The 13198-nt window shown below is 41.4% G+C and overlaps 1 protein-coding gene across 1 annotated transcript in view; it reads left to right on the forward strand.

Annotated features, from left to right (window-relative positions):
* slc1a6 (solute carrier family 1 member 6) overlaps positions 1–3449 on the forward strand; it is a 59242-nt gene extending 55793 nt beyond the window's left edge. The window contains exon 10 of the mRNA XM_052037637.1: positions 1534–3449. Coding sequence (XP_051893597.1) covers positions 1534–1732 — 199 coding nt within the window. The 3' untranslated portion in view covers positions 1733–3449. The remainder of the gene's footprint in view (positions 1–1533) is intronic.
* The last annotated feature ends 9749 nt before the right edge of the window (positions 3450–13198 follow it).

The raw sequence follows: 13198 nt of genomic DNA on the forward strand, positions 1-13198 counted from the left end.
CAGAAGTGGGAATATTTACTGATGATTGCATTATATTTAGATCCATTTTCAACTCCTCAGCAAAACCAAGACAACATTCAGGCATGGGACAAAAAGAGGCAAGAAACATACGTGCCACATGAATGCCTGACAATGATTAGTTCCAACATAAGTTAGTTTAACCACCTCCCCTTCACATTCAATGGTTTTATAGTCACCAAGCCTTCTACCTCCTGGTGCTCACCATTTATCAGGAAAATCCTAACTGGACCAGCACATAAATAGTATGATACACTGGCAAGTCAAGAGGCTGAGTATTCCACAGAAAGTGAATAACCCCCTTACTCCACAAAGGCACTCAACCATCTACAAGGCACGGTTCAGGAATGTCATTAAATAAGATGCTCTTCCCTGGATGAATCCAATGACAACAGCAAATAAGAAGCTTAACCTCATTCAGGACTAACCAGGCATCCCATCCCCACCACCCTAAACATTTACTCCTTCCACTACCACTGCACTGTTTCTGCTGAAAACCCTCTGCACTGACTTCTAAGGTTTCTATTGTTAGCACATCCCAAACCCGCAAATTTTACTGCCTAGAAAGACAAGGGCAGGGGCACACAGGAAGCTGCAAATTCTCCACCAAGTCATCCTGAAACATGCTGCTGATCCTTCATCATCAGAGGTAGAACACACGGGACTCTTTACCTAAGAACTCCGTTGTAACATCTTCAACGCAAGGACTGCAGCAGTTCAAGTCTCACCACCATCTTCCTAAGGCCATTTAGTGATGAACAATAAATTCTAGCCTTGACAGTGATATCATATCTTAGAAACATAGAAAAACTACAGCACAATTCAGGCCCTTCGGCCCACAAAGCTGTGCCGAACATGTCCCTACCCTAGAAATTACTAGGCTTACCCATTGCCCTCTATTTTACTCAACTCCATGTACCTATCTAACAGTGTCTTGAAAGACCCTATCGTATCCGCCTCCACTACCGTTTCCGGCAGCCCATTCCACGCACTCACCACTCTCTGAGTAAAAAACTTACCCCTGACATCTCCTCTATATCTACTCCCCAGCACCTTAAACCTATGTCCTCTTGTGGCCACCAATTCAGCCCTGGGGAAAAGCCTCTGACTATCTACCCTATCAATACCTCTCATCATCTTATACACCTCTGTCAGGTCCCCCCTCATCCTCCGTCTCTCCAAGGAGAAAAGGCCAAGTTCCCTCAACCTGCTTTCATAAGGCATGCTCCGCATTTCAGGCAGCATCCTTGTAAATCTCTTCTGCACCCTCTCTATGGCTTCCACATCTTTCCTGTAGTGAGGCAACCAGAATTTATAAAATTATTTTTATGTCCTCAGTCAAAGATAAGTCTTTTTAGTGTTACCAGTGTGAGGTAACCAGAACTTAGTACTGTATAGTCTTGTGAATATTATCCATTCTCCCTGCTAAGGCACTCAAAATAAAATGATGCAATGTTGCTATCCATGAGGTTTTCCCCAGAAACTAAGGGAATTAATATTACTTTCATTTTTTAGGGATCGTCTTCGAACTACCACCAACGTGCTAGGCGACTCATTGGGAGCAGGTATTGTGGAGCACCTTTCGAGGCATGAACTGCACACAGAGGATACAGAAGTTGGAAACTCAGTCATTGAGGAAAATGAGAAACCTTATCAGCTCATCTGCCAGGAGCACGAAAACCAGAAGCACGTGGATAGTGAGACAATGATGTGACCAAGACTAAGATAGATCCAGTATCGAAGAGATAAACACATACACAACCATGTAAATTGTGTGTCTGTGCATTTCTAATCAAACTAGCCAGCAAAGGAACATCTAAAACAATCTAATTACTTAAGCAAGAATCCTGCAAAAATAGGGGCAGACCTGTACGCATGCGTATTTTCAAGTGCGTACCATCCATATCTGTGCATATGTGAGTGCATTCATGTACACATGGTGCCCATGTTTGTGTGGACACATATGCGAATGTTTATCACTAGCTGTGATCATGTGTGTTTGTATGCACTTCTGTGCAGGTGCACATAAATGTCAAAACTCTGGTTTGTGGGCATTCATCTGTTCATATGTGCATATCTGCATGCTTTCTGTACATACATGATAAGTATTTATGCATATGCATGTGTACAGGTCTTTTCATATGTGTGTCTTTGTACATGCATGTGCATGGAGTTTTTAACTGGAAAGGGTATCTTTTTTAAACAGGTAGTTCCCTCAGTAGCACTTTCATAGTTGGGAGAGGATTTCTGATGTGCTATGTGTGAAATCATAAATATGTTTCTGATTTTGCTGCTCCCAGCACCTCTTAGAAAACTTGTCCCATTGTCAGAACAGAATCAATTTTCATTAGAAATACTTGAAGAAGAAAAATATTAAAGGGACAGAGAAAGGGGCAGGGAAGTGGGATGAAAATAGATTAGCATTCAGTAAGCATGAGCTGAATAGACTCCATCTGTTCTGGGATTTCTGTGGTAATCTTGTGATATTTTCTTGTGTTAAACTGGTCAATTTTTGCAAAACCTTGCTGTGTTGGCAGACATCTAACAAGGGACCGATTTTCTTCAACCATTGCAAGTTGTGCTTGTCCAGTTACAAAATGGTGCTAAATCCATTTGGAGTGGAATTTCACTTTATGTGGGAATGTAAAGCATGTGATGGTGGATTGGCATCCCGTCTCACATCTTCTCCTGTTTTTGTATGGAAGCCAGAGGCAATGTCGAATATCATACTACAGCGGGCATTAAAATCTGCCCTCCACAGCAGAAGAGGAGGAAAGGGACATATAAGGCCTCAGACCCTATTTCCCCTTATTGATATGAAATGCCTACCTTTTGAATGTGGGGAAACTCCATCGTAGCAATGCCGAAACTGTAACAGAGTGAGAGAAACTCCACATAAATAACCACCACATCTCCAGATTTCAATATTGTCTTCATAATCCTTTCACATTTCCAAAACATTTTGACCTTCTAACAAGGAGTCCACAGTATCCCCCCTTTCACTACATTGTTCTATCCCGTTTATCATGCTTTGTGATCATCAGGCCAGAAATAAAACTAAGCAAAATATGATTAATTAGTTCTTGTAACAAGTAAACCCTGATTCATTAATCCACCAAGGTTATGCAGACACTGAGTCGATAGCAGGTTGAATAATCTTAGGTCAGCCCTGATATAATGTTAAAGTAGATCCTTTGAGTTAGACACAGTGACTTCTGCACACACTCATGGAGTCAGTATGCAAAAGAGACATGCAATCTCTAGGTATTATGAAAATAACATTTCCTAATCTTCAAATGGTCTCATTGTCAGATGATGTAAAATGTATGATATCTGTGATGTATTTCTAATCTCTAAATGATATGTGGCATTAGATCAGAAACTTGTACTCAAATCCAATCAAAATATTGTACTTCCATATCACGAATTCACTTCTGAGTAAAGTCTCCTCTGTTCCTCCATTACAATGATTTTGGGTGTGCACCTTGCTGCAGTTAAATATGTAGTTACCTTTCAGTTATTCAGCACTCTCAGCTTTATCCTCTCTTCCAAAAGATTCTTAAAAGCTCCTAATTGATTTCAAATGATATTTAGATTAATATCACACTTCAAAAACACTGAGATGGAATAAATGTCTTTTACTCAATTTATTCATAAATGTTGTTAGTGTTAAGTGCTGAGATGTACTGCAAACCTTCAGGGGAAGTTCCCTGAGTCTTCTGGAAGAATGCAAGGAAATGTTCTGATCATTAGATATGGTCATATCATTCCAATGTGAAACCTGTCCATGGCATCCTTGTAACTTTAGCCCAGAAGTTCAGAGAATGAGGAGGGCTGGAATGTAATAAAGACGGAAAATGCTGGAAACACACAGAAGGTCAGGCGGCATCTGTGGAAAGAGAAAAAGGGTCAATATTTCAGGTCGAAGAATCTTCATCAGAATGAAGGTCTTTGACCTGAAATGTTAACTCACTTTCTCCTTCTACAATTGCTGCCAGACTTACTGAGTATTTCCAGCATTTTTGATTTTTAGTTCAGATTTCCAACATCTGCAGTTTTTTGTTTAATTTTCATTGATGGGCTAGAAAGTTAACTCTGTTTGAACAGTAACTTTGCTCTGGAAAATCTGCCAGTATGAGGATGAGACCTTGGATTTCTTCTGATCTCTCATCATAGGTCTGGCAGGAGATAGTCGGGAACCTCAGGAAAACAGCAAGCCACTATTTCTTGGGTTTCCTCAATATAAGTGACAGAATTTCTATTTGTTCCTTAAATGACAAATGATGGACCAGAGCAGGGACTCTGTAAGGCAGGAGTTCCCTCTCCTGGTCAACAGACAGGCCTAATGTTTAAGTCAAGGGAGTGGAAGTGCACCGGTTGCCACATAGGTGCATATGCATCCTGTAGCAAATGGCCTTGGACCCAAAATGGAAACAAGTGTTCATTTAAAAATTGACCAGAAGCACATCTGACAAGTGCTGGGTTAGGCAGACGTTGCTGTCGCCTTGGCGTGAGAGATCGGCCCATGCCAGGCAGATATCCTCCTTAATTTGTAAATGTCAGCTCGGTCTGCTCTCAACCTTATTGTTGGGTGTGGTTTCATGGATTTGCATGTTTCATCATTTGCAATCTAGTGAAATATCCAGAGCCATGAGATTGCATATTTCACCAGATTACAAAACTTTACTCATTTCATGGATGTTGTTTGAAGACCATACATCTTCTTGAAGATCTGGTAGATTTTAAAAGTATCTTAACAGACCAGAATTGAACGGTTTTGAGTGAGGTGGATTTCTTGCAGAGCATTCTGCTCAAAGTTCAGAAATGGCACCCAGTCGAGCAGAAGAGCACTAAAACGTCATCGCTGCCGACTCTTGTTTCTCCTGTTTCTTCCCCTTTATGTCTGCATTGGGACAAAGAGAGGTGTAAAAGATATATTTCATGATTAAATAAAGCTAATAGTCTCAGATTGGCTTGACAAGCACAGAAACTGACTGGCAGATACAAACCAAGCAATCTGTACATTTTCATGACATCATTGTACTCGAGGCATTTTGTTCTATGAATCTTCCTCAAAGGTAGATATACAGTATAAGCAACTGATCAATCATAATTATTATTAGTAGAAGAGACCAGGCAACTCTCACCCCAATGTTCCTTTTCAAGAATAACTTAGATGAAGCAGGCATGGGCTGGTGTATGAGGTGATACACTGATGGACCTGAGGTTGAAGGGAAGACGAACTCTGAGCACATCTGGAGCCCAAAATATAAGAGCAAACTTAAAGGTACAGGTGCACTGAAAACCCTGTAAAATAAACGCTGATTGTTGCGCAGTTCTGAACACGGATCAGTGAAGTTTTAAATTATTAGCTGCTGATAGATTGTAGGGGTTTTAAATCTAATCAGTCAGAAGTTGTAATTCGCATCTCTGTTATCTTACCATGTATTGAGGATGCCATCATCTCCAAACATCTGCACACAATGCATGCGATTGCAGCAGCTCTCTATAAAAGAGTTTGATGGTCCCTGCATTTTGCCTGGGATGTATTTATAAAGCACCTTTCCTGACTTCAGGACATGACAAAGCGATTTGCAATCAGTGAAATACTCTGAAATATAGTCATTCTCATAATGCAGATATTACATCAGCCAATATGCTGACAAACAGTGATGTGATAATAGCAATCTGTCTTAGTGATGTTAATTGAGGCAAATCTGTCTGCATATTTCTGTGAATGAACAACATGGGCTGTTTCTGTAATGGAACAGAAAGTGCATCAAATTCCAGCGTGAATCTACACATCACACGATCTGACAGCAGACTCCTCACGCAGGTTGTAAGACCAAATGGTTACTGCAATGAAGAAGTAACATATGATGTCACAAATTTAAAAATGATTTACTTTGAAACTAAAGACTAGAAGTTAATTTTGACAACACTAGAGGCAAACACCTATCATTTCTTTGCCTGATATTGTGAATCAGGAACTAGCCAATAGCAAATAAATAGGTTAGTGCTTAAGTTAAAATATTAAAGGAATAACATTTTAATTATTAACTGCAATTGCTTGGCTTAAAGAATGTTACAACATGGAAGAAAACGTGTCAAGAAAAGTTTTTCTTCAATAGATTATCACAATGCACAGAATTCACACATTTTAGGTTTTACTCAATGGAGTAATTTCAATATATAGCACACCTATTAATAAATATATCTTATGAAGGCTCCTTATTAAAACAAATTTCTGTCTGAAGCTAACCAATTCTAAAAGTTAATTTCTCTACTGTGTTCTGATGAATTATGATTCCAAAGTTCCATCATAACAAAATTATTCTGGCTATGTCACTGTCACCACCACGTTACACATGGAGCAATAACAACCAAACATTTGTGTTGCCTGCAAACTCTCCAGTCTCCAAGTCAAGGCAAAATGAGCTTTCACTGAAATCACTTAACGAAACATGATCTTTCTTCCATAATTCCACTGCGGTGCTCGTTGACAAAGTATAGTCATGGAGAGTCCTAGTGTGATACATCATGGAAACACTGACTATCAAGCACCCATTTACACTAATCTTGCACTAAACCCATCTTATTCCCTCACATTCTCATCAACACCCTCTAGATTCTACCACTCACATACATACTAGGGTCAATTTCATAGAGGCTAAGTAACCTAACAGCCAGCATGTCTTTGGGATGTGGTAGGAAACCAGATGACTCAGAAGAAACCCATGCAGTCACAGGGAGAACGAGCAAATTTCACACACTCGGCGCCACAGGTCAGGATCAAACCTGCGTCACTGGAGCTGTGAGGCAGCAGCTCTACTAGCTGCACCACTGTGCCTCCCCGGTTTCCGATGCAGCTTTCCGATGCATTACCCGAATACTTTGAAGAGTTTTCTTTACAGATCAATCTGACTGGGAGGATATAATGTACTGTAACCAGGATCTTGAGCCATTTTACCAACATACAAGTTAGTCTTACTTGCAAGCATTTTCCAATGCAACATTACTGGGATCAATACCATAAACCAAAGGAATTGATTAAACTTCTAGCTGTAGTAATGACCCTCTCATTGTCATAGTTTAGAGGATTTGTGATGTACAAAATGTAACTATGTTGCTTAAGTTAAACACAACATAGGATGTCCAGTGCTGTATAGATGTAACTGATGTCCTAGACAATGGTCTATTTAACCAGACAGGTCAAGTTGAGTTTATTGTCATGTGCACAAGTACATATGCGGTACACATACAATGGAAAACTTGTTTGCAGCAGCATCGTAGGCATGTACATTCAGACAACACACAACATAAATTATACATAAATTATACAAGCCAGTGAAGAAAAAGACTGAAACAAGGCATTAGTGCAAAAGAAACACAATCAGAGACAAGTCCATGATAGTGTAGAGGTCTGTAGTGTTCTGTTGCTGAGGCAGGATTAGAGTTGTGCAGGTTGGTTCAAGAACCTGATGGCTGTAGGAAAGTAGCTGTTCCTGAACCTAGTGGACTTCTGTACCTCCTGCCCGACAGTAGCAGCGAGGAGAGGGCATGACCTGGATGGTGGGGATCTTTGACGATAGATGCTGCCTTCTTGAGGCAGTGCCTCCTGCAGATGCTTTCAATGGTGGTGAGGGCTGTGCCCGTGATGGACCGGACTGTGTCCACTCCTCAGCAGTGTGTAGCACAAAATAAAGTCCACTAAGCCAAGTGATATGAGCAGATTCTAGGGTTTATATAAAAATCGGTATAACTTCCTTTTTTTTGAGGCATCATATCTCTAAGAAACACCTCGAGAGGATTGAGAACAGTCACAGGCATCAATCATTCCAACTGTTCTACCTCTGTCACTAGATGGAGCTTCAGCAATTCCCAACACATTAACCTTAAGAAATTCCACAACTTAAGGCACCATGTCAGCAGTTAAACCTCCCTCTTTGATACCACTTAAGTTCAGAAGAAATTATCATCACTTTCTACTTTCTGTCTTTAGTTTTCTGTTTCCTTTTTTGTGACTAATCCACCTCCTGTGGTTTTACCCAATGAAATCAAAACAACATTTCCCTCACTTTCCATTAATGTTGATGTTAGAACAGCGGCTAGAATCTGTCTTCCATATGAGGCTCTGTCTATATTTACAAATTTCTCTTCACCATTTATTCAGTGACAGGATTTGAGTGTCACTGACAAGGCCAGCACATTGCCCATCCCCAACTGGCCCTAATGGTGGTGCAGTCCTTCTGGGTGAAGGAGCCCCCATGGTCGTATTGGATGGGGCATTCCAGGATCTAGGCCCACCCACTGTAAAGGAACAGCGATATATTTCCACACCAGGATGGTGTGTTAAGTGAAGGGGAACTGCAACTACAGCCCCTGTTCTACTTGGTGGTAGTTGTAGTTTTGTAAAATCTGTGGGCTCTTCAATATTTCTCTCCAGTAACCAGGGTGAAAGTAACTTACATTTCTCACCAGTCAGATCATATCACAGACATACCATGAGCCACTGTCTTACCAGCAGGCTGTACTGATCCTTACTAACCTACTTTCACTTCTGCAGTTATCAAGGATAGACCTTTTAACCAAACATCCTTTATTGATGGTAAACAGCACTCAGCTAACAGCAGTGGCTGATACAACAATGCGTTAGAAGTCAGACCACATGCAGGTCCTCCTCAGGTTACAAACAAACATAACCCGAACATTTCGCGAGTCGGAAATGCGGCCATGAACCGAGTTCCCAGGCAGCAGCTCACAAATTCATCCCGCTAGTGTCCCAAACACTTGCTCATAGGTACAGGGTGTACATAAGTCAGGTGATAATAACCTGGGGACGACCTGTAGTTTTTAAATGTATATACACACCAATATACTACACTGCTTTCCTGTTAAAAAAGTAAAAAGCCTATAACCACAATAGCTATCATATTTTAAATTATTCTCCTGACTGCATTTTCATAAAGTTATACAACTAACTTACTAGTTACAAACACATTTATAAAACTACTATAAATTTACATAAACATAATTATACTCACTTTCTAATTCCATCAGTTACAACACTACAATATACACAGGTCACAGCCGTACATACAAACAAGCTCCCATAATATATTAAAATCAAAAGTCTGATGTATGCACACATGTTCATTCCTATGAACGTCAGAACTAGCTGCTTCTCTCTCTCTCCACTGTTAGTAATTATTCTTTCTTATCAGTCTTATGTGCTTTTAATGCCAGTCATTACAATACTGTGTAGGTGTGGTTATCATATTGAATGATTTTTGTGTCTTTTCCAACTTACGGACAAAATCAACTTATGGACGTCTGTAAAAATGGAACCGGTTCATTACCCAGGGACGGCCTGTGGTAAACTTAACTACAGTTTGTGCCCCTGATGCTGATAAACCCAATAAATGATTGCTGCAATAGGCCCACACGTACAACAAACCTTATAACTACAATACAGTGCATCACATACATCAATATTAAACCTCAAATTTGGAACCCATTAACTACTATAATTACAGCTTTACGAGGTTTCCAAACCATTCCAAGTATGACAAACTCAGTCATAACAACACCTAACATTTATTTTCTTAACATTGCCAATCTTCTCGCTTTAACAAACCCTCCAACTCACATTGCAAACCCTTGCTTCAGTTCTCAATGGACACTGAACCTTTTTTGTTTCTTTGCTGTCTCTTTTTAAACTAGGGGGCATTGTCTCCAACCTCCTTAGATGGCTTCCACTGCACACAACGTGGCCATTGCAGACCTCAGCCTCTCTTGCTGCACCTCGGCTACACTGTACAGAGCCAACTTCAGTCCATCGAGGGCCTGATATGACATCCTACATGAGATCTTCAGACTCATCCACATTGCAGTGCGCTGCTCCCTTGAGGATCCAGTTGTCTGAGCATAGTTCAGGCCTCCAGCAGAAGTCTCGGAGACATTGTGGTGTTTTCAACAGGTCTCTTCTACCAAAGCTGCACCACCCAACCTTACTGAAGAGGCCTCACTACTACACCCTGTGTCAAGCATCTCACTTCCCAGTGGGTATAGCAATGGTACAATCTTTGACCTAGCACTCCAGAAAACCAGTTAAAGAAATCCTAGAGTCTGCTTCCTACCTGATCACCACTGAGGACAGTGGATACTCTCCTTGGTGAAGGCAAGGTCACTGTCTCCACCATGCCCCAGATTCAAACTGCTCATCAAAGATGGTTTGTCATCCCAGACATCCCACCCTGATCTACGTCTTTGGCTCTCTTGAAGATGTACTTCACCTTGTGGTGGCCCTTGCAGATTCTTGCATCATGGACACCTTCTGCCCAAGTATTTCACTACCACTGTAAATGGCTTTCCTGCAATGTCGTAAACACATGGGCAACTCCTTCTGATGGACACTCAGACAACACAAGAACCCCTGGCTTTCAAAAAACACCCTGACAATTCTTTCAACGTTCCAGAAGGTGTATACTTCATTGATATCTGCAACCTACATCCCCACATCTGGGAATATCACCTTTCCGTGAATTATTGCACAATTCCACTAAATCTGTTGGCTCCTCACCATTGGATCTTCCAGCCACCTCTTGTGCACACAACCTTTGCATGCATTGACCCAACTTCTGACTTTCTACTTCTCAAGAAACCATTTGTTTCTCTTGCCTTATGCACAGACTCCATTAGTACTGGTGTTGCTGCATCACTACCTGCTCCATGATCTTCAATGGAGAGAGCCGCCTGTCTTCTTCATACTTTCTTCCTCAGGGATACCTTCTCTCCCCTTCCCAGGCAGTGGAACGGTGACTATCAATTCTCATTCTCCTTAATCACCCAGATAGAGCAACAGCTGATGGCCCTGCTGTGACTGCCCGCCTCTGTGAGCCTCTCAAGCCCATCTGAGCAGTGATCTAGGGTTGGCCAGTGCACCCCATGGGACGTGGTTCCATGATCTCCTCACAACCCAATGAGCTGTCCCTCCACCCAAGTAATGGGATTCAATCAATGGAAATCAAGCAAAAACTGCAGATGCTGGGAATCTAAAACGAAAACAGAAAATGATGAAAATATTCAACAGATCACTTCCCACCTGGTCACCTATGGGAAGAGAAACAGAGTCAATGTCTCAGATCAAAGACCCTTCATCAACCTGCTGTCCTTCATTGCAGAGAAACGACACAGCCCATAAATACAATGGGTTACTACAGCCATCTGCATCTAATGGCAACGCCTACACCTGGAGTGTTCCACCAGCAAAGGTGTCGAATACCAATTTATTCCACCTCATTGAAAGGTGCCTGAGGTATCTGGCTCTAGTATAAATGACTGGCAATATGCATATATTGATAACAGCATCTTCAATTCATAAGGAGATGACCAATGTCTTGTCAATAGATGCCTCTGCGTTTCTGTCATTGGTCCTGCAAGGAGACAGATCTTGTGATGATGGCAAAGAAAACTTTGGGCTTGTTCAATGCTCAACTGGAGTAAAATGTGGTTTGTGATAAATGTTTCTCAGTATAATCACAGAAACAATGAGAGAGGGCGGGAGGGTGGAAGTTTTCATGTCTTTGTTTAAAGATGACAAAGAGAAGTTCGAAGATAGATTCTTGGGGGTTCTGGAAGGATGTATGAGATCATGAAAAGAAGGTATTGCCAACTTAACCCTTATTGAAATTAGATGGGTAATAATGGAACCAATCAACATCAGTCACACTGAGTTGGATGTTGAGCAGAAGCTGTTCAGTCCACCATGTTGAAGACTGCAGCAGGTCAGTGGGTTATTAGGATCAGTCTCAGAGGGTGTTAATTCTGTCCATGATTAGAAGTGCTGTAGCAGGACAAAAACCAGGACTGATAGAAGTCTGGAAGCTGGGTGGAAGTGCCGTAGACCAGGGAAGCTGTAGATCATTCACGGGGATGAGGTGATTGTTTGTCAAGGCAGAAGGTCATGGATGCTTCTCAAGGAGGAACTGTCAGCTATCATCAAGGCCAGAAAGGAAGTTTGGTGCTGGGGTCAAGTCAGGAAGGGGTGGCTTCCGTGGAAGGGATGACTCAGAGAGGATGTGAAGGAAATTATAGAAAGAGAAAGGCAAGGCTTCAGGGCTGGGTGTGGAAGGCTGCTGGGTTGGGAGGTGGTGGTAGAGGGGAGGATTAACTTCACTGGAAAATGTTTGGAGTAGGCAGCAGAGATTGTTTTGCTCTTCATTAAAATGAGGGCTAAGGGCTCATTGTCCTTTTGTTGCAGATGCAGGTGAGGAAGATCCATCTGAAATGAGCTTAACGAGACAGTTGGCAGTGGAGGAAAGAAGCTGTGGTTCATTTATCGGGCAGTACAATGGTGCAGCTGGTGGAGCTGCTTCTTCACAGCTCCAGCAACCCAGGTTCAATCCTGACCTCTGGTGGTGTCCGTGGAATTTCTCCTGATGATCATGTGGGTTTCCCCAGTGTGCTTCCAGTTTCCAACTACATCCCAGAGACGTGGAGGTTAGAAGGTTAATTGCCTCTGTAAATTGCCCTTAGTGTCTAAGTGAGTGGTAGAAATTGGGGGGAGTTGATGGAAATGTGGGGAGAACAAGTTGGATAATTGTAGGATTGGTGTAACTGGGTGCTGATGGCTGGTCTATACACTGCCGGGACTGTTTCTCAAAGTCAATGTTATTGTCATCTGCACAAGTACATGTGTGCACAGGTGCAATGAAAAACTTACTTGCAGCAGCACCACAGGCACATAGCATCGTATAAGCAGCATTCACAAGAAAATCATAAATTAAACATCAATTAAATAATTTTATAAGAAAGAACACAACTTGAACAAAAAAATGTCCATTTTAGTGCAAAGTGATCATGTACTGTGCTGAATGATTCTATGGCTCTTTTAATAGAATAGTTCTGGGGAATTAGTGTTTCTCAAAGAATACAGGAATGAAAATACTTCACGTAATGAACTCTGATTCAGAGGTGGCAAATTCAATTAAATGGCAAAAGAATATTATTCTCTTGTAATGAAAACAGAAAATGTTGAGGAAGAGTCTTCAACCTGAAAAGATACCATTTCTTTCTCCACAGATGCTGACTTACCTGCTGAATGTTTCCAACATTTTCTGTTTTTATTTCAGGTTGCCAGCATCTGCACTTTTCTTTGATTTTTCAAGGTTAACTTTTA

This window comes from Pristis pectinata, chromosome 24, assembly GCF_009764475.1.
Source record: "Pristis pectinata isolate sPriPec2 chromosome 24, sPriPec2.1.pri, whole genome shotgun sequence".
NCBI lineage: Eukaryota > Metazoa > Chordata > Chondrichthyes > Rhinopristiformes > Pristidae > Pristis > Pristis pectinata.